The 21,350-nt window shown below is 38.2% G+C and overlaps 2 protein-coding genes across 2 annotated transcripts in view; one reads left to right on the top strand and one right to left on the bottom strand.

Moving 5' to 3' along the window:
- Window positions 1-3,943, bottom strand: part of LOC126484474 (probable Golgi SNAP receptor complex member 2) — a 32,256-nt gene extending 28,313 nt beyond the window's left edge. The window contains exon 1 of the mRNA XM_050108000.1: window positions 3,655-3,943. Coding sequence (XP_049963957.1) covers window positions 3,655-3,791 — 137 coding nt within the window. The 5' untranslated portion in view covers window positions 3,792-3,943. The remainder of the gene's footprint in view (window positions 1-3,654) is intronic.
- Window positions 3,944-4,064: 121 nt separating this feature from the next.
- The window catches only part of LOC126484234 (transcription initiation factor TFIID subunit 6), a 131,461-nt gene continuing 114,175 nt past the window's right edge, over window positions 4,065-21,350 (top strand). Inside the window, exons 1-2 of the mRNA XM_050107650.1 lie at window positions 4,065-4,246; window positions 15,351-15,437. Coding sequence (XP_049963607.1) covers window positions 4,097-4,246; window positions 15,351-15,437 — 237 coding nt within the window. The 5' untranslated portion in view covers window positions 4,065-4,096. The remainder of the gene's footprint in view (window positions 4,247-15,350; window positions 15,438-21,350) is intronic.

The following is a 21,350-nucleotide window of genomic DNA, read 5'->3' as shown; positions in this document are numbered from 1 at the left end:
AAAAGTTTCTATAACACTGCGAGTCATGTACCTCTTCACTTTCACAACTATTTGACCTTCAACTGTTACAGTTATACTTTCTTGTTGGCACTCTGGTGAGAACAGTCCCATTTATCTTCCAGATAAAATGACTGCACTATTTGAACTTGAGTTGCTTCTACAAGATGACCATAATATGGATCTGGTCTTCCAAAGACTCCTTTTACAGACCTCACATTTCTTGATTTGTCTACCATGTACTTTGATACTGATGGAACATGGTTCAAAATTGTTTTCTTTAAAAATGTCTCTAGGATAATAGTAAAAACTTGCACTTTTTCACTGTAGGATGCACAATATTCAACAGCTGAACTGATATTTGTGAAACATTCCTGGCAAGAGGGGCGAGAGCCCTTTGGTTAATTTTTTTTTTTTTTTTAAAAAGATGGAATTTGTCCTTTGAAGAGTGTGGTCAGTTTTGCTGTAGTGTACTCATCCATAGCTTTAGTAATTTCTCTGCATTTTTCTTGACACATATAGCTTATGACTCGACTTCACTGACCACAGTTTCTTAACAGGGCTAACATCTACCTCTGTAGTTGACTGGCTGAGGGTATTTAATTCTTCCTGTATTGATGCAAAATCTGCACCATGGGAGGTTTCACCTTGTTCAGATACTATCATTGTTGTTATTCTGTGAAAACATTTAGAATACAAAAAATTGTCACTGGAAACTTATATATCACTCTCTTATGGATATGCAAATAGTCAGCACACTTCACTCTCCTGTGGTCCCAACCAGAAGACATTTCAAACAGTCTTTTGCACAAAACACACTGCAACTGTGTCAACTGGCAAATTCCTCACAAAAACACAGAACTCACTGGATGGTCTCAGATTAGAAGCTTCTTCAGTAAACAAATTAGCACTGAACAACTACAATATAGAAACCTGCAATGAACAACCGCAACAAAGAAACTACAACAAAATGTAAGAAATACCTGCAACAATGAAAGTGAAAATAAATAACTGCAACAAAGACAATAGAAATAAACACTGTAACAAAGAAATTAGTGAGAAACAACTTCAGTTAAGACATACATTACCTTTTAAAGTTAAAAAAAAAGATTTTTTAAAATAAACCCTACCCAACTTAAATGTGGAAGCTCTCCTTTACATAGAATGTAGTACTATATGGTACTAATCAATAGAAAAAATGTAACTTTTCTGGATGGGCATTTAAAAAAACCGTAAATTATTTAAAAAATTCAAAAGATGACAGTAAAAGAACTTTGATAGATATTTCCAAATGGAAGACACCATCGTAATCATAAAGCAATTTCTTTCAAATTAAAAAACCTCACAAAATATGTAGAACTGTTACAGAGATATAGCATTTAAAAAAAATTTCTGAAATTCACATCTTCAAAATAGTGTTCACAGCGTCATCTTTGGACGCCTGTATCTCAGGGCAGACATTTTTTTTTGAGAAAAAAAAAATACATGTTTCTTACTTACTCCAGATTTTTAACGTATGCCAAATAGCATCCGACACTATGAAGGTAACCTCCCTGCCTGAAGTGATACGGATTATGCCCCTTAATCACACAGTTTATATATATTAACAAAACAATCTATGTTTGAAACTATAGTGGCGGCAGCAGTAAACACGCATAAAATATATTGAACTGCACAAACTTCTGGACCCAGTGACTCCTCCTCCTGAGAGAAGGGTTGACGAGATAGGAAGAGGGATGGAGGAAAATGACTGGGAAGTTTTAGGAAATTCGTAGAGTTACGGAAAAGTCACCCAGAACCCTGGATCAGGGGAGACCTACTGAACAGTGTGAGAAGGAAAGAGTAACTGCTTGGTGCCTGCAGATCAATTGTGCTGTTCTCATGATATTATGACCTCAATTACACCTACATTTTGCCCACAGCAACAGTTTTAAGAAGCAATCATACAAACAGATTTATACAAATAGTATTACCACAGTAAACTTGACAATATGGCATATGGTGTGTATTTGAGACCAAAATATGTTGTGTGTAGCCTAACTTAACCTCAAAGAAGTGGCAGAGTCATGTCTGACAGAAGAATAACACATACTTATCTCAAAAGTTTCTTGTGCAAAGCAAGGTTAGATAAATCAGGTAGTAAAAAATGGCAAAAGCCATTTAACTTTTACTTTACACAAGACATGAAGGGAACATGTGTTTACTTATTTCATCCAAGGATCATCTCGCAGTGATATAGGAGCTGGCACAGTAATACAACAAAAATCAATAGCTCAAAACATGGATATACACAGATTACTTAAGCATGTTCTATAAAAAAACGACATGTGTTCAGCTGTGGTCTTTATGAATGAACGACACCAAATTTGCCTGAAGTGATCTAGGAAAACCCAAATCATGATGTCCAGACACTGCGAAGCTCATCCTCCCAAATATGAGCTCAGTGCCTTAACAGCTGCACTGCCTCATTTGGCTGGTCACTATTATATAATGTTCTTTGGATTACACAAATATCTTCTGTTTGTATACACACTGAACCAACTAATAGAGCATTATAAACAGTTGGTGCTAAAGTAAAAAAATGGCACTTTAAATTTTCGCGTAAAATGTTTTAATCCTTCAGATACATTAATTTGAGTGAATAGTAAGGAAGTGCACTAATATCCATTTTCATTTCAAGTTATACTCTATGTCATCCAGCAATTATCAATGTATTCTATAAACAGTTTCTGCAGGAGGGGAAGAATTATTAATTATGGTTTAACATCTGAGGTCTTTAGAGATTGAATACAATATTGCATGGGGCAAGGATAGGAATGGAAATCAGACATGATCTTTTTAATAGGAACTGACTTAATCAATCTGCAGAAATTAAAATGGGGCATTTGGATTGGGATTTTAATACCACTCCCCCTGAACTGTCTGCCCTGTGTTGAGCACCATTTAGTTTGCTTCATGGCTAGGTGCTGAGGGCTGACTGGGCACATCTCTGTTTGGCAGGTATAGTTTAACTCTTCCAGTGTTGTTCCAGTTATCGCAGGTGAATTACAGGTCCTCAAAGTTGTACACTCTAATCGAAACTCATTTAATGGATCCTTTCTAACAATATCATAAGGTAACTTTTCGTCTTTTGTGAAGTGAATTGGATAATCATAAAGTGTGCCTTCGTAAATCGAATTTCTAGCATACCTAAAAACTTACACTGCAATACGGGTTCTGCAACTAACATCTGAAATGTATACTATTTACAGATGTTCTCAATACTTGTGGCCGTTCCGCATAACTTCCCCAGATTTTCTTTTTCCAATTATGCTTGATATTGCATATCTCTGGACTCTAATGTATCGTACTGTAACCAGTGTCCTTTACAGCCTTAAATTGTACACATTACTGCCTTTCACAATCCTCGCGCGTCTTGTGCACGAAATATTATAAAATCTAGATATTTTCAACCGAGCTACACCATAACCACGGCGTTTCACTCAGATAAACAGAGACGGAGTTTGCAATTGATCATTACAAGTGCGAGAAACGTATGTCCAAAAGGCCGCATACCGGTTATAATTCAGCACAAATCCATATGTTATGCAACAGCATCACGTAACAACAACGACGCTACAGATCAACAGTATGATTAATCTTCATGAAAGAACATACCTTGCTATTACGTTGATTTTATCCTGGAGCTCCTTTTCAATTTCTTCAGAATTTTCACCAATAAACCTTTCCAGTCCTACGAAAGCATGTTGCGTTTCTTGCACTAGCTTATATGTCTGGTGATACAAACTTTCCATGATATTCACTCACGCCTTCAGCAAATCTCCGAAATAATGACATACACGGTGCATTACACCACTGCCCTTATTGCCTCATTTACTGCCAATCTCCCTCTACCTACCACGACTCAACATGACACTTCACAACATTTACATTCTAACATTCTAGTCTCTTGTTTACCTATTATAAAGATATTCCAGTACGGTTCCTCAGATAATTTACTGCTAAACCGTTGAAATAAAGCGAAACTTTGCTGTGGTGTATCTTCACAATTTCTAATGTTAGTGTTAATGGCTTTGGAATTTTGTGACAACAGAGAAGAATGAGTGACGGTGATTTGTATTATGGAACGTCATTAGGGTTGGACTCTGTAAAAACTATTGCAGAGAGTATAGGAATAGGCAATCTTCCGGACGATGCAGCGAAGGAATTAGCAGACGATGTTTCTTACAGGTTAAAACTAGTTATCCAAGTAAGTGAGGTTATGTTCTTGGCTTTATTTATTCATAAACCAAATAAATGTTACTGCTAAACTGTGCAGCGCAGTTTTAAATTTAAATTTCATTGGGAGAGACCAGTACCTACCATTAATTGAAGAACTATAGCAAAAATTGGGTTATTTGACCTTGTGTAATTATTACTAACAATCAATAATTATGAACAGCCTACGTTTCTTGTGCAACACCAGTGATTCCAAAATCCTTGTGATGTATACTGTTAATATTGGCATTTGTTCCACTATAATTTAGAACCTTATTGCGGGTCACAGACGTCTCAAAGACATATTCATTGTGTCCACTTGTTTGCATCACATTTTCTTCAAGCACACTGCATTTCAGTTTAATGCCTCTTGCAGCTTTAAGCATGTTGGAAGAAACAAAGACTTGGCGAGAGCGGAAACCAATTTATGAAATACGGTTCACCGTTCCTTTCCGAGTGGGGTGTAGCACGCCCATTCTTGCATCATTGTTAACAATATAGCGTTACCAAGCACCTGCCAAGGTCATTGCCAGGTTTTTAATGTACCTGATCATTTACTGTAGCATTTAAAGTTCATTATTTTATAGCAGTTAAGTTAAAACTAAGAGTATCACTAAACCAGAAATCCTAGACACCACTGTCTGAGGAATGAAGTTAAAAGTAAGAGTCTCATTCAATCGAAACGCTGCCAGAGAAATTTTTGTGTGTCATATTTGCCTCAACATTATTCATTTCTTCCTTCATGTGCTGTTATATTTTTGTTTACTCCTCCCAAATATCCCATTTATTCAGGCATTTAATACTCAATTTCGTTTGAAGTGTTTTAATTAAAAAGCCTGAAGACAGTAATGTGGCCACAATTCTGAACTGTAACCGTGCGTGATTTTGATAGAATATTATTATATTCTTCTAGATTAAATGGGTTTAGTGAACAGCCTGAGCCATCAGTAACTGTGGCTGTAAACACATCATCAGTAGTGCCTGTCGTGTTTTTAGTTGTATCTTCCAATTATAGACATCAGTGATATGATTTGGGTATAGCATGTCATTTATTTCCTGTGTGTTGAGGTTTGGATAGTATTGTTCACCAGAGCCATAGCCTTTGAGTTTAATGGAGATGCCTATACATTGAGGGATTTTGTTGTGGAAATATGGAAGCGTCTGATTCCGCCCGTCTGCTTTGACCCATGACGTCACAAATATGGCGGAAACGACCATACACCACGACGCCAATATGGCGCCTATGACGTCATTACGTAAACATTACAACAAACACGAAAATACATCGAAAAACACACACATTCCACAAAAAACCGGATGACACTAAAGGGACAAGCGTGGGAAATTAGGGGTTAGACACACACCACCATTCAAAACGACGAAAAAACCGACGACACAAAACTCTACTAATTCCATTAAACACAGTATCCTCTGGAATCGAACGCTTCCCTTGACCCATATAGCTCAACAGCGGCTCCCAATCCCACAAATTGGAATCGAACACTTCCTTTCACCTACATAGCTCAACAGCAAGTCCCGATGCTGGACCACCCACAGCCACAACAACAAATTGGAATTGAACACTTCCCTTGACCTGTGTAGCATAACAACAACTCCCGACACCAGAACACCCACAATGACAAATTAGAATTGGACACTTCCATGACCTATGTGGCTGAACAACAACTCCTTATACCAGACCACACACAACCACAAATTGGAATCGAACACTTCCCTTGACCTATATAGCTCAACAGCAACTCCCGATTCCGGAACAGCCACAACCACAAATTGTAATCGAACACTTCCCTTGACCTATATAGCTCAACAGCAACTCCCGACACCGGAACACCCACAGCCACAACCACACATTGTAATGGAACACCGCTCTCGATCCCACCCCCAACAAATATACTAAGAGCAAGAAAAATAAAAACTTACCACAACAAAGTTCCGGCGCCACAACCCAGGTCGGCCACTACAATCACACACAGGCACGGGCGCGCGCACACACACACACATACACACATACACACACACACACACACACACACACACACACACACTCACACACACACAAAGCCACAAACCAATGAAAAAATACACAACCATAAGAGAGACCCACACCCCAACCCAACCTCCCTCCCCTGGCCCCAAAATAAAATACCCGTAAACAAAAACCAGATGCAAAATAAAAAAAAACTCAACAAAAACTGCAACAAAATAGATCCTCCACAACTAAATCACAAACCAACACACTTCCCCCCCCCCCCCTCACAAACAGTACCAAAAACTAACCCCTCCCCCCGGAGCCGCAGTCACCCACCCACCCAAACAACCCTAACTAACCACCTTCGGCCTTTACATCTTACTAATAGCTCCGAAAAAAACAATAGCCCTTAGGGATGCTCTTCTGCCAACAGTACTCATCTAAATGAGACTGAAGGTTGGAAGAGCGTCTCTTCCCCCCTCCCAACAACTGACTTAACGGCCACTCACATCCCCTCTGTAGTATTTGTACAAGCCCCCGTCTCATAATTTTTAAACTCTTAACTATGGTTAACAACTAAATGATTGTACCCCCTCTCACTCAATCCCCTATAAGAAGAAAAAGCATAGGAAACTACAGTGGAACCCGGTTCTATAAACTCCTCAATTCACTCCACTAATTCCACCTTAGACCGCCCCTCCACAACCCTAAAAACACATCCCCCCCCCTCCCTGTACAACAGCCCCACACACCCAGAGACCAACCACAGACTTACCCCTCCCATACTTCCTTTTTGCAAACTGCGACTCGTCCATCTCCACCAAAACCCCAGGCCCACCCAACTTACTCCTGTACTTAATAAACTCGAAACATATTTCACGGCAAAACGAAAACCAGTGAAGCACACTCCTCTCACTCACGCCAGTCTCATGTGCACAAAAACTTTGAGAGGTTCTATAACAAAAGTAATACGTCAACAACACAATCACGTGCATGCCCAACCTAGACTTTTCGAACCAGGAACTGCGACGTATGGAGCGCCATACATTATCCCTGTGGCACTGCCACATATAACCGCCCCTGGTCCTAGACACCGGAACTTTTGCCAATGTTTTTTCCTTCAGACAGACAGTGCAGTTAACTACCTCCGCAATCAACCCAAAAAGCTGTAGAAATTTGACCAGCTTCCAACTGAGTCGCGCCCATCATAGCATGGAGTCGCACATTATTTATTTTATCGGTCATATCCATACCTAACAAGAGCAACAACAAATTAATTTACTCACATTAACACACTACCTACAGTGAACAGCACAACAATTACTTTCACACAAAACCACTAAATCACTAACTCACTGAAACCAGTTCCACTCGAAACACAGCCAAAACGAGAACCAGCCACTAGAATCAGTAACAACAAACTGAACCAAATACACCACACAACTCGAAACCCCTAAACACACCACCAGAGGGCACCACGAACCACAACACGACGACACCTACAAAGACGCCACACTCACAAACCAAACTCCATGCCATCATGATGACGTCATACACCACAACAGCCTTACGCCACGGGTCAAAGCCGACGGGTGGGATCAGACGCTTAAGCTTTTTGAGTTTCCTGTGAAAGACTGGAGTGTACATTACCCGATGTCTTGGTCACATTGGAAGGTGATTGGCTGTGAATTATTGAATCCAGTGAAGTTAAATGAAATTTGTGATGACAGGCTAATCTGAAGCATAACCAAGACTTAGTTTATGTTGGAAGGTGACAGTTTGGTTGTGAGTTGGCAAAAAGCCAAAGCCTGTGTCATGACAATATTTTTTTGTGTGTTGGGCATCCCACAGTTATATATACTTCCCTGATTAAAACACTGTTTTTCCAGTGTGATCTGATAATTTCAAGTTTTTAATGTCGTTGAAACATTGATAACAATACCGTTCTTGACCCAGAACACTCTATTCCACTGGAGGTTGCAATACTGTGTCAGATTTTATCTTGCTAGTGTTTTCATGTTAGTGTTGTCAACCATTTGTTGTTTCTTAAGGCCATGATCACCATCATTTTGATAAGATCATTAGTCTGTGGAGAGGTACCTCATTGTTAACTAATCGTGATTTAATTGCCACTAATTTATAGCCAAGAAAATTTGCTAAATAGCTCACATTTGAGGCAGGCAAGATTTCTCATCAAGTGAAGGGTGTTGGAAGATCTTTGAAAGAGTATAATTTAATTGGTTTATTTGTAATGACACCTTTTGGTCGTATACTCTTCAGTTTGTATGATAGTTACTGTTAATTTGTCATGTGTCATGTTGATTTGAAATGAAATATAAAGTTGCAAATCAGTTGGGCTTAACTGATTCAATGATCATGTGGATTAAGCACAAATCAAACACTATACAACAGCATACACCATAGATCTCATCCTGAAATCAAGTTTTAGGTGTGACAGGACATGTGTGAACAGTGAGAAGTAACTGCCACTAATTATACAGATTATTAGTAACTATTGTAAATGATAATTGTTTTTACTCCATTCTAATTAAAACATAAAAGTTACTTACTTCATTTTTCTAAATAAATAATAGAACAAGGTGAGGAGAGGAACCAAGCCCTACCCAGCATACAAACTGGTGCACAAGGAAGAGCAATGCAGAGGGAGTTCCTCTCTTGGTTCTGTCACTTTCCATGTTGTATGTTATGTGGCCAGGGATAAAACAGTACTGACCCAAAGTCCTGTGACTTCTGCTAATTGAAAACTAGGGACTTTAGTGCTCAACAAAAGATTTAAGGGTATCTTGTTTGGTAATAATGTTATTAGGCTGCTATTGATGGCTTACTGCCTACTTACTATTTATGTGATGAGAAAGACTAATGATTATCTTTGTACTACAAAAGTGGTGGAATATTTACTCTGTTGTAAGCATTGTCGCACAACATATTGTCAAAGTTATTTCCAGTCCGTGAATCAATATAGTTAAATTGTAATTTGTACAAAAAGTGGATAATAATGTATGCTTCCAATTTATTTCTGAATTTCTACATGATCTTAATTACCTAAATGTTTTGCTTGCTGTTTGAATGTTAAAGCATAATTACCATTTACTCCAGACTGTGATAGTGTAAATCACACTTAAGAGAATTTTTTTTTTATAGTTAGAAAGTAAAAATATATATATATATATATATATATATATATTATTTGGCCTTTGCATGTTTACAACTTAGCCAGATACGCAACCTGCATCTGAGTGTGAAAATTGCAAAGCCTTTGAAGATACCTCTGTAATATTTAGTTCCTATCTACTTTCCACAATATTCTTATCACTCACATGTGCACACTTCATGCTTACACCTAGAAATAATTCCAGAGGACAACAGAAGTTTCTGTGTCTGAAGTAAATACAATAGCATTTTAAACTACATTTCATTGTAGTGACAATGAGTCAACCCCAACTGAATATTTTCCTCATCTCGTCAATGTGTTAATTCCTTATTGCATGTTCATCAGAACACACAGTGAAGACACGATGCTTCATTTACATCTACATCTGTAGTCAGCATATCACCTTACAATCTGTAGTGGAGGTTACTTCTAGTTCTACTCTCATGTTTCCCTTTTCTGTTGGGTTTATGAAAGGTGTATGGCATGAACGGTTGTTAGTAAACCTACGTATGAGCTCCGATTTCCTCGGCTTGGTCATTTTGCGAGATGTGTGAGAGGAATTGATACGTTGCCGAACATGTTTTAGAACACAGGTGCCTGGAATTTCAACCTCTCCATGATGTACAGTACCTCTATTACATCATCTGCCACAAGAGTTTGTTGAGGATCTGTGTAATGCTCTCACACTTACAGTAATTTATTGTGACAAAATGTGTCACTCTTCATTGGAGTGTCTCTCTCTCTTCCATTAAACTAACCTAGTAGCGGTACCAGACTGATAAGCAGAATTCAGGAATTGGCCCAAGAAGTGTTTTGTTAAGTCAGTTCTTCCATGGTTAAATATCATTTCTTTAAGATTCTTCCAATGAATTTCAGATTTCCTACTGTCTTTCCTATAATTTTTTCTCTGTGGTCATTTCATGTTAGGTCACTCTAGATGGATACTGCTGGGTATTTTATGGTAATTACTGGTTTTGGTGGTTTATCACCTTAGTGTAATTGAGCAGTGATGGATCTCTTTGCTATTTATATATAATACACTGCAATTATTTACATTCAGAGTCAACTCCTAGCGCCTGCACCAATTGACAATCCTCTACAGGTCTTTCTGCATTTCGGAAATACGGAAGCGTCCGATCCCGCCCGTCTGCTTTGACCCATGACGCCACAAATATGGCGGAAACAAAAACACACACACACACACACACACACACACTCTTTCCACAGGAAGCCTAATGACACTAACGGGACAAGCGCAGGAAATGGGGTGTTTTGGGTGGGGGGCAAACTAAATATAAACAAATTTAGACGCCTTGCGTAGCTACAACGTGTAAGTGAAGACAGCCATGCATGAATACCCACCCACCTCCCCAGGGGTCGTAACCCCTGCAACCCATGGAAGATAAAGATGCTTCAGTAGCTGATTAGTGTTTTTTGTCTTTTAAAAAAAAAAAAAATCTCACGGGATAGAACGAACAGATCAGAAAAGTAAATAAAATAAGATAAAACAGAACTGGAGACAGCCACACTCAAATCAAACTCCGCGCCGTCATGACGTCACACACGACATCATCCTTACGTCACGGGTCAAAGCCGACGCGTGGGATCGGACGCTTCTATCGACCCTGCATTTCACTGTCGTCTTCTGCCGTTGTAACCTTCCTATAGACAACAGCAGCACCTGCAAACAGACTCACATTGTCTACTAGGTCAGTGCAAACGATATGCTATAACACTGCCTTGGGACACTCCTGAAATTACCTTTACCTTTGTCAGTTTTGTACCCTTTCAGACAATGTATCTTGTTCCCAACAACCATCATAAAAGAGCCCACAGTACAAACTATGGAGGGCAAAGAAAGCCATATTATTGGAAAACAAGAAACATGAGAGGAGACAGGATTCTGGAGTTCTGTGACACATTTCAAACAGTTGTAGCAAATGTCCTCTTCTGTAAATAAAAGAGGAAATTTTATACTGGTGAAACACCAGGTCACACAGGATGGTATAACAGGATGGCATCACAGTTAGATGTATGAACCTAATACAAGAATTTAAAACATATCGTTTGTGTGCAGATGGTTTTGCATTGTAGTGGAGCATCACTTTCCTGTAGTGTTTGAAACATGATGCAACTAAACAATTGTTACCATTTGGAGCTTGAAGATAAATATTCTGTGTTAACAGTTTTCAATTTATCCACTACTTTATCACTAAGCAGTGTGATATAATTGCAAATATATGTGGTACTGGGCAAAGAATGTTATGTTACACCACATCACTAAAATCTTGAAAATTGTCTTTTTAGTCACTTATTTTTAAAACTTTTGTTTTGTAGCACAGTATTTCTGGTGTGTGTGTGTGTGTGTGTGTGTGTGTGTGTGTGTGTGTGTGTGTGTGTGTGTGTGTGTGCACGCGCGCGCGCGCGCGCATGTGCATGCAGTTACACACACACACACACACACACACACACACACACACACACAAGCATTAAAGTGAAACTGGGCGATCTTTTTATGTATATACTTGAAGGGGGAAAAAGTATTGATTGTGACCTACAGCTTGCAATGAATTAGTAGTTGGGGTACTGCATATCGATTCTGATATTCAAATAATTTTGATTCTGAATTTCATACGCTTGTTGGATTTGGAAAGTATCAGCTCTTAGCACCTTAATAAATACAAAGGGCTCATAACATTGCATATGTTAGACTGAGTAACAAGCTGATGAGGTCTCAGTTGCTGCTGTGTATTTGAAGTTGCAGTGGTTGTCGACAGGATTCTCTGAAAGTTGAGGTTTTGCACCATTTTAGAGTCTCCGACTTCCTCAGGTTAAATAAGGAGAGAGGAAATTTCAAATAGCTGGCCTATGTGTTCTTGGGGAAGTATTGGTTCCTCAGATTTCATACAAAGAGCCATACAAGAGCCATCTCTTCTGTTTTTTGTTGGCCCAGTACTTTTGCATTTTTTTTCAGATCGTGCCCTTCTCTCCTCTTCCGAAATCGCCCTTCCCATCCTCTGTCTGTTAATTTTTATTAGTAGTGTGATATGTTTGTCCTGCAGTATCTTGAACGCTTCTTTCTTCTCTTTCAAGTCCTCCATCGTAATATATAATTTCATCATGTCCTCCTTGATCTCTGCAATCCATCTAATGCTGCGCTTTCTATTCCATAACTTTTCAATCACTCTCCTGCCAATTCTGTTTCCTGCTGTTCTCATAAAATGGCCTAGGAAAGAGATCAGTTTCTTTTTCATTGTACTTGTCACTGGTTCTATTTATTTATAAACTGTTTCATTTGAAGCTATTTTCCAAATGCCCACTTTTTGGTGTTTTCTATTTACACATGTTCTGACTATCCTCCTTTCTATTTTCAGTAACATGTCTGTTTCTACAGTGTTGGTAGTTTTAAATATAGTTTCGCTTGTGTATGTTATGTGTGGCTGTGTGACTTTCGTAGTGTTTCAGTTTTGTGGCTATTGAGAGGCATGTTTTTGTTTTATGTGTTCTTGGTAACATGATATGTTTTAATCAGTTTTTTTTTTTATTTTGCTCTGCCTTGTGGTTGTGTGTTAGTGTTCCTCCCAAGTATTTAAACTTTTCAACAGTTTTGTTTTTATGTTGTGCTCTCCGATTCTAATTTTGTTTGCCAGTGGCAGTTCTGTTAGCATTATTTCTGTTTCTTCAAAACATATTTTAAAGCCAACCCTCTGGGCTAATTCCTGTATTGATTGTATTTGTTGTTTGGTTTCTTGAATGTTGTTGGCGAGAAGAGCGAGATCATCAGCAAATCTTAAGTAAGTATGACTCACATAAATTAGTCAAAAATGACAAATGTCAGAAAAACACCCAAAATGCAATAATAACAGAAACTAATACCAATTTTTAAAAAAATATTTGAAGTATCTGCCCCAGTCAATCACATAAAAAACGTGCGTGATGGACTGTGGAATGTGATGAAATTCATTATGAAAGACATCAAGCTCGGACAAAATTTCAAACTCGCAAACAGAAGAAGATGCAACTGACCTCAAAAACATCAGAAAAAATTCTTTGAAAATATCAGAAAGACAAAGTGGCAATACCAAAAGGATCTACTGAGTTCCATTTAAAGAAAACTACTACAAAACCAATTCCTGAGATTATTTCAAAACCTTTGATAAACAATTACACAATTAACAACCCTCCCGTACTATTGCTGAGAAATAAAGATGGAAAATAGCCTGTAATAACAAGGAAGATACATAAATCCTGGCTGCAAAGCTTTTAACAATAGACCCAAGCACCCCTGTAAAAACCAAATCAGAAAATGTAAACCCACCTACAGTGCAAGAAATAGAAATTGCACTCAAAGAAATGAGAAATTCCAAAGCATGTGGTGAAAATAAAGTGTTTGTGGAAATGTGGAAGTATGTTGGTAAAACAAATTTTACAAAAAAATTGGGCAACATAAAAATTCCCAGAAGAATGGACCACAACTATCATTAGCCCACTTTTTTATGAAGAAAGGAGACATAAGTGATTCACACAACTATAGAGGAATGTCATGCTTGGACTGCACCTGTAAATTTTTTTCCAGGATTTTACACAATATAATCAAAGAACAAGAAACTGAGGGAATACCAGGGAGGCTTCAGATCTTGGGGAAGCTGTGCCGAACAAAAGATTACTTTGAAATTAATCGTGGTTTATTACCACAAACAAAACAAGCCTCTCTCAATTATGTTTATAGATTTTAAGAAAGCATATGATTCTATCCATAGATCCTCACTGTTACAAATTTTGAGACATTTTGGACTCCAGCCAAAATTAATTAAACTGACAGAACTTACCTAACAAATACAAATTCGTAAATTAAGTTCAGAGGGGAGCTTTCTGAATCATTCTTGGTGAAAACTGATTTAAGGCAGGGAGACAGCCTGTCATCACTTCTTTTTAAATGTGTCCTTCAATGCATAATGAGGGAATGGTACAAGGACAATACAAATAACTTTAAGGTTGGAACACAAAAGGATGAATAATGATGAATTATTTAGGATTTGCAATGGAAACTCCAGGTAGGAATATCAAAAAGGCTCTAGCCTGAGTTGCCGGAGTTGACAATCCTGTGTGTCAGATGTGCTTTCTTATGTGAATGAACACCACATTGTTAATTTATTTCTCAAGAATGCATCCTATCAGTACTGTAGATGAATAGAAGCAGTGCACCAGCAGGGAGCTTTGATGCACTCACCAGGTAACTGCATCCACTGGTCAGCTGTACTCTGGCCAAATTATTGCCCGCTCAGTTTCCTCTGGCTGACCTGTAATTTTATTGGTGCCTCCTGAGAATATGTTCTAATTGGAAACACCGACTTACTTGTCATTTAACTGGATTGATGGTAGGCTGTAATGTGAACTTCTGAGGGGCACATAGTGACAAGGCTGGCAATCAAAAAGTGAACAGTGACTAATTTTCTATAATGTACATGTGACATCATTGTAAAATGCCCTCCTTGGGCCATAAGTACTTTATGCCTTCTTTCGCCATCTCATCAGTGTGTGTCACTTTCCACAGATAACCAACATAGACTTTACAAACTGCTTAGCCTCCTACCAATTCTTGTTATTGATAAACTTTAACTTAAATTTTAAGTTCCAGGGAAACCCTTAGTCATCCTCTAGCTTGTACAGATCATTCCTTTTCAGTCGTACTTGTCACATTTCCTCTGAGCATTTACTAAATAATGAAATTTTTGTAATATATGGCTAATGTTGTGTACTGTCGTTAGTACTCAGTGTACTTTAAAATTAATTTGTATTAATGTTAGTATTTGAAACATTATGTATGATTGCTCAAGTAAAATGTAGGGCTACCATAGTTATTACTGTCATTGCTACCTACTGTGATCTGCTGAAAATGTTGCTGGTCTTGAAATTTGATTTTCTGTGATTTAGGATGCAATGAAGTTCATGCACCATGGGAAAAGGCAAAAAATGTTGGGACCTGATATTGACAATGCTCTAAAAGTGAAAAATGTTGAGGTAAGCAGTCTTTTGCCCTGTAAAAATGTAAACTAAAAATTCACGTGTTTATCTTTGGTGGGACATACGCAACTGTTGATATTAATCATCAGTGATAAAACCTGATACAGTTGTAAAAATTATTGATTTCTAAAAAGAAACAAAAAAAAAAAAAAAAAAACAAAACAAAAACAGTTTTTGGGTGTGTGTCCCATCTTCAGGTGCAGTTGCAAAATTGTAAATCACTAACGCCGGAGTTTCTGACATTCCTAAAACGGGGGAAAGGGGTCATTTTGACCCCACATAAAATATTTTCATATTTGACTTAAACAAGCACTTCTTTTTAGTGTTTGTTAACCCATGTTTTATTTCTAGTAATCATAACAATTATTTACAATTCTAAATAATAATTACTGACTTATTTGAACAACAATGTATCATACAAATTTATTGTTGCTACTGCTAACAAGTTTCTCAACTATAGATTTTAATTTATTAACTACTCATACAACCTTCTAGACTCATTTAGTATATTTGGTCCATTTTACTCTCACATGTGTTTTACAAGCAACTCTATATTACTTTTCACTGAAGTCATTTGAAGCTGCTAGGCGCACTTAGCACAGGTCATTTCTGTTTTACGCGCAAATTTTCCACACATGGCTTTATGGCACTGTACACAGTTTTCTTTGATCTTGTTGCCTTTGCAGAGGCTGATTTGGCACTTCCTCTGCTTTCTAGGTGATTTTAGTCCCATATCCTCTTTCTCTGCCTGATCTTCTTACTCTTTCATTCCCTTCAGTTCATTTGTCAGTTGAAGTATGAACTTCTTCCTTTCCATTTTCTTGTTTGTTACTATGTTATAGACGACCCATGCATTTATTGCCGCCATGTCCTGTATCTTGTAGAAGACATGCATTGGCCATCTCCTACATGCAACCTTTGTAGTATATTTACGGGTCAACCACATCCACCCTGTACTTTGTTGCATTGTAGAACGTTACGGATTCAGGTTTTTTCTTTCCTTCCTTGCTTATTACTACTTCAGCATGCAGCATACTCAGAAGAATGACATTTTTATTCTTCTTTCCTTGGTATACAGTCAAGGTGCAGTCTGTGTTGCCACTATTGTTCAGTATTGTGGTGGAGTGTATTTTAGCATTTGGCTTCCTTACTTCATCGGGGATTTCACCGAGGACCTTGTTCATTGTACCAACTAATGAAGTTTTCTTTCCTTTGTGTTTTTTAGCAAGTTGAAGAGGCATAAAGAAGTTGTCTGTGGTCACATTACTTCCTTGATTTACAAATCACCCCTTAAGATGCTGAATGACCTACTCTCCAAGTGGTTGTTTCTCTCTATGCGTGTCCTCTTTGCTGAGGTATGGGAAAGCATTACATATATACTTTGTCATTACATCAACAGCCAACGAGAACTGGAGACCATATTTGTCTGGTTTGTTGGACATCAATTGAGTAAACCAGCATCTTGCTTTGCTTGGTAACAGTTGCTCTTCAATGGTTATATTTTTTCCAGAGTGGTAAGCACAAATACTGTTTTCAATGAACTTTCCCCAAATTTCAGATGCAGGAGTGAACTTGTTGACTGCCAGATGTTCTGCCCAGGTTGATTTTTCATCAAAATGGAGAAATCTGAGAAGCTCCTGAAATCTGTCCCCAAGGCATAATGTCATTGATGAAAGCAGACCCCCAAGAGTGCGACCAGATATCATCCGCAGACATACATTTTGTGCACAATACACCCCAAACACACATGATGGCTGTCAGTTTCTCCAGTTCCTCGAGTGACGCAGTCCAGTCGTTGTGTTTTAGTAATTTTCAAGCATTTGATTCTGTGTGTTCTTCATGAGATGTAGCATTGCTTCATCAAAAATAAGGCTGAAGGCACTGATGACAGAGCTGTCTACTCATTGGCAAACATAAGCTGTGGGACCTCCTCCTCTCCTTCAGAAAATTCACAGCTGACCACCTTCCAGAAGGTGAATAATTTCCAATCTACCACACGGTTCCATCCCTTTGCAATCATCTATGTAGACACTTCCAACTGTACCTGCTGTGATGAAAGAGTTGGTGACTGATGTATATCAGCATCTGAATCCTCTTCCACTTATCGCCCCTCATTCACAATGTCTTCATCTTCACTTGTGTCAATCATCTTCATCAGTAAAGTCAATTTCCGATTCAGCTTTGGAATTCTCTAGGAGATGTAACACTTTTTCATCAGAAAGTCCACACTGACGATACATGTTCGAAAACATGTTTCACGGACAAAGACTGCCCGAGTGACACAACATAAGCTGTTGTGGACTGAAATGTACATGTGCCAAGTTGCAACAATGAGGAGCAACTGCTGTGCGTTACTGTTCACTGTCGCCACTGTATTGTGGGATGATTTACTTATATTCAGAAGAGAAATTACAGTGGGGTGAAATTGACCCCTTCTGCTGTTCTAGTATTAAATCAGTGCCCACTGGCAGCTAATGTCATAAATTCCTTTGTGTCTTGATTCATAATGGCTTTGGGATAAAAATTGTGTCTGTTCTTCCGGACATGGGGAAAATCTACCTGCCTTCATGCAGGTTCATATGTGGCACACCCTTAAACCCAGACCGATGTTAAGTTATGCAATGGTGAACCGGGATGTCAGACCATTAATATGTACTCTATTTTTGATTGCTTTTATCAGTGGTTCTGCTCTTTTAATAGGGAATCTTCATCCTTTTGTGTAGGTCCTCCTTTGAGAGAGGTTTTCTGGCAGGCCTAGGGTTGAAGAGGATATCTTGTCTTACACAATGTATCAGGGGTGCACTATTTTAACATATTTCAATTTCAGATATACGTCCCTTATGGACTCACATTTAGTAACATACAGATGTTTTTTCTAAGCATTGCTGTTGATTCTGTGTGGCTTATGTTAACATTGTGGGTAGGTGTTTAATTGATTTCTAATTTTGCAGATGCACCTGAAGATGGGACAAGTCCTGAAACTGGGTTGTTTGTTCCTTTTTAGAAGTAAATAACTTTTACAACTGTAGCAGATTTTGTCATTGATGATGAAACTGAAAATTATCTGTTGTACTCTTCCCCTCATCTCTTTCACTCCCAAATTACCTTCAGTTGACTCCTGATGCTTCTTAAACACCAAAGTGTAATTTTTAATATTGCATTGAAGTGCACTTGTTATCAACTATGCCCCATAAATTACAATAGTTTTAGAATTAAGGTGTGCAGTTTGTTGTTTGAGGGAGAGTGTAAAAATGTATGTCGATCAAGAAATTAATGAGAAGTAAGACTATAAAAGCTATGAATGTTTGAATAGTGTTCCTTCTTCATGTACAACTGTTCCTCCTGTTGTCAGTAAAATGACCATTTCTGCACATAGTTGTTGAGCGATTCTGTAGTTTCAAATTCACTTTGTAACAGGATTCTGGACTCACTTTGTAAAGAAATTGAAATGCTGCTTTCTGTGTGTCAGCTCTTTTTTGCATGCTATTTTTCTCACCTCTGTAGTGTTAGCAAACAGTGACTGGGAAGAACACACAGAAAATGTTGTGAGGAAGGTGAACTAAAGACTGCGTTTTTTGGCAGAACACTTAGAAGATGCAAAAGATGTATTAAAGAAACTGCTCACACTGTGCTTGTCCATCCTCTTTTGGAGACTACTGTATGGTATGGGATCCTTACTGGGTAGGGTTAGTGGAGCATATCGAGAAAGTTTAAAGAAGGGCAGCATATTTTGTATTATCGAGAAATAGGGGAGGGAGTATCATGGACACGATACAGGATTTGGGGTGAACATCATGAAAACAAAGGCATTCCATTGTGGCAGGATCTTACACAAACTTTAAGTAACCTACTTTCTCCTCCAAATGTGAAAATATTTTGTTGGTGCTGATCTACAGAGGGAGAAACCATCATCATCGTCATCAAATAAGGAAAATCAGAGCTCGCAAGGAAAGATACAGGTTTTCATTATTTCTGTGCACTGCTCAAGATTGAAATAATAGAGAATTTTGTGGAGATGTTTTGATGAACCCTCTGCCGGGCACTTAAGTGTGATGTGTTGCATATCCAAGCAGATGTAGATGTAAAGACTGTAGTTAGGTAACGGTATTCCGAGGCTGTGAGTTTGCATACTTTATTGCCCCAGTTCTCTCTGAAATTATTTGTTATACAACAGAACAATCATTTTTGCAGTGCATTGATCACATATACACATAATGAAACACACAAAGAGATTTGAAGTAACAAAAAGTTTATGTAACTTCTTCAGGATTAAAAGATTCTATGCATAATTCCTCAGTCTTGAAGAAAGCTTTGAAGCATAATTCCACAACTTTTTGTTCGATTTCACTTTGTAATTACATAACCATATTTAATCCTCTATGATGTTGCGGTCTTCAGTCTGTAGACTGGTTTGACACAGCTGTCCACGCTACTCTATCCTGTGCAAGCCTCTTCATCTCCGAATAACTACTGTAACCTACATCCTTCTGAATTCTTACTGTACTCATGATGTGGTCTCCCTCTATGATTTTTACCCCACACACTTCACTCCATTTCTAAATTGGTAATACCTTGATGTCTTGGAATCTGCCCTATCAACTGATTCCTCCTCCTAGTCAGGTTGTGCCACAGATTTCATTTCCCCAAATTCTATTCAGTACCTTCTCATTACTTATGTGATCTAGCCTTCTCATCTTCAGCATTCTTCTGTAGCACCACGTTTCGAAAGCTTCTGTTCTCTTCTTGTCTAAACTCTTTATTATCCGTGTTTTACTTTATACATGCCTACAATCCATACCAATACTTTCAGAAAAGACTTTCTGGCAATTAAATCTATGTTTGAAATTAACCAGTTCTTCTCCTTCAGAAATTCTTTTTTTGCCTCACCAGTCTACATTATATATCTTATCTACATTGGCCATCATCAGTTATTTCACTGCCCAAACATAACGCAGTGGTTAGCACACTGGACTCACATTCAGGACGACGACAGTTCACACCCACATCTGGCCATCCTGATTTAGATTTTCCATGATTTCCCTAAATTGCTTCAGGCAAATGCTGGGATGGTTCCTTTGAAAGAGCACGGCCGACTTCCTCATCCTTCCTTAATTTGAGCTTATGCTCTGTCTGTAATGACCTCATTGTCGATAGGACATTAAACATTAAACTCCAAATAGGAAATCTCATCTACTACTTGACGTGTCTCATTTCCTAATCTAATTTGCTCAGCATCGCCTGATTTAATTCGACTACATTCCATTATCTTTGTTTTTCGTTTGTTGATGTTCATATTGTATCCTCCTTTCAAGACACTGTTTATTCTGTTCAGCTGATCTTTCAAGTTCTTTGCAGTCTATAACGGAATTACAGCATCATTGGCAAACCTCAGAAGTTTTTCTTTCTTCTCCCTGGACTTTAATTCCTACTCCAAATTTTTCTTTGGTTTCCTTTATTGCTTGTTCAGTGTACAGATTGAACATCATCAGGGTAGGCTAGAACCATGTCTCACTCCATTCTCAACTGTAGCTTTTCCTTGGTGCCCCCAGACTTTTATAACTGCCAACTGGTTCCTGTACAAGTTCTAAAAAGCCTTTTGCTCCCTGTATTTTGCCCCTGCCACCTTGAGAATTTTAAAGAGAGTATTGCAGTCAACATTGTCAAAATCTTTCTCTAAGTCTACAAACGCTATAAACATGGGTTTGTCTTTCTTTAACCTATCTTCTAAGAGAAGTCATAGGGTCAATGTTGCCTCACATGTCCCTAAATTTCTCCAGAATCCAAACTGATCTTCACCAAGGTCGGCTTCTACCAGTTCCTCAATTCTTCTGTAAAGAATTTGAGTTAATATTTTGCAACTTTGATGTATTAAACTGATAGTTCAGTAATATTGACACATGTCAGCACCTG

Source organism: Schistocerca serialis, chromosome 6 (genome assembly GCF_023864345.2).
Source record: "Schistocerca serialis cubense isolate TAMUIC-IGC-003099 chromosome 6, iqSchSeri2.2, whole genome shotgun sequence".
Taxonomy (NCBI): Eukaryota; Metazoa; Arthropoda; class Insecta; order Orthoptera; family Acrididae; genus Schistocerca; species Schistocerca serialis.
Note: the sequence above shows the minus strand (reverse complement) of the source record. Positions and strands in the feature narration are given on the sequence as shown.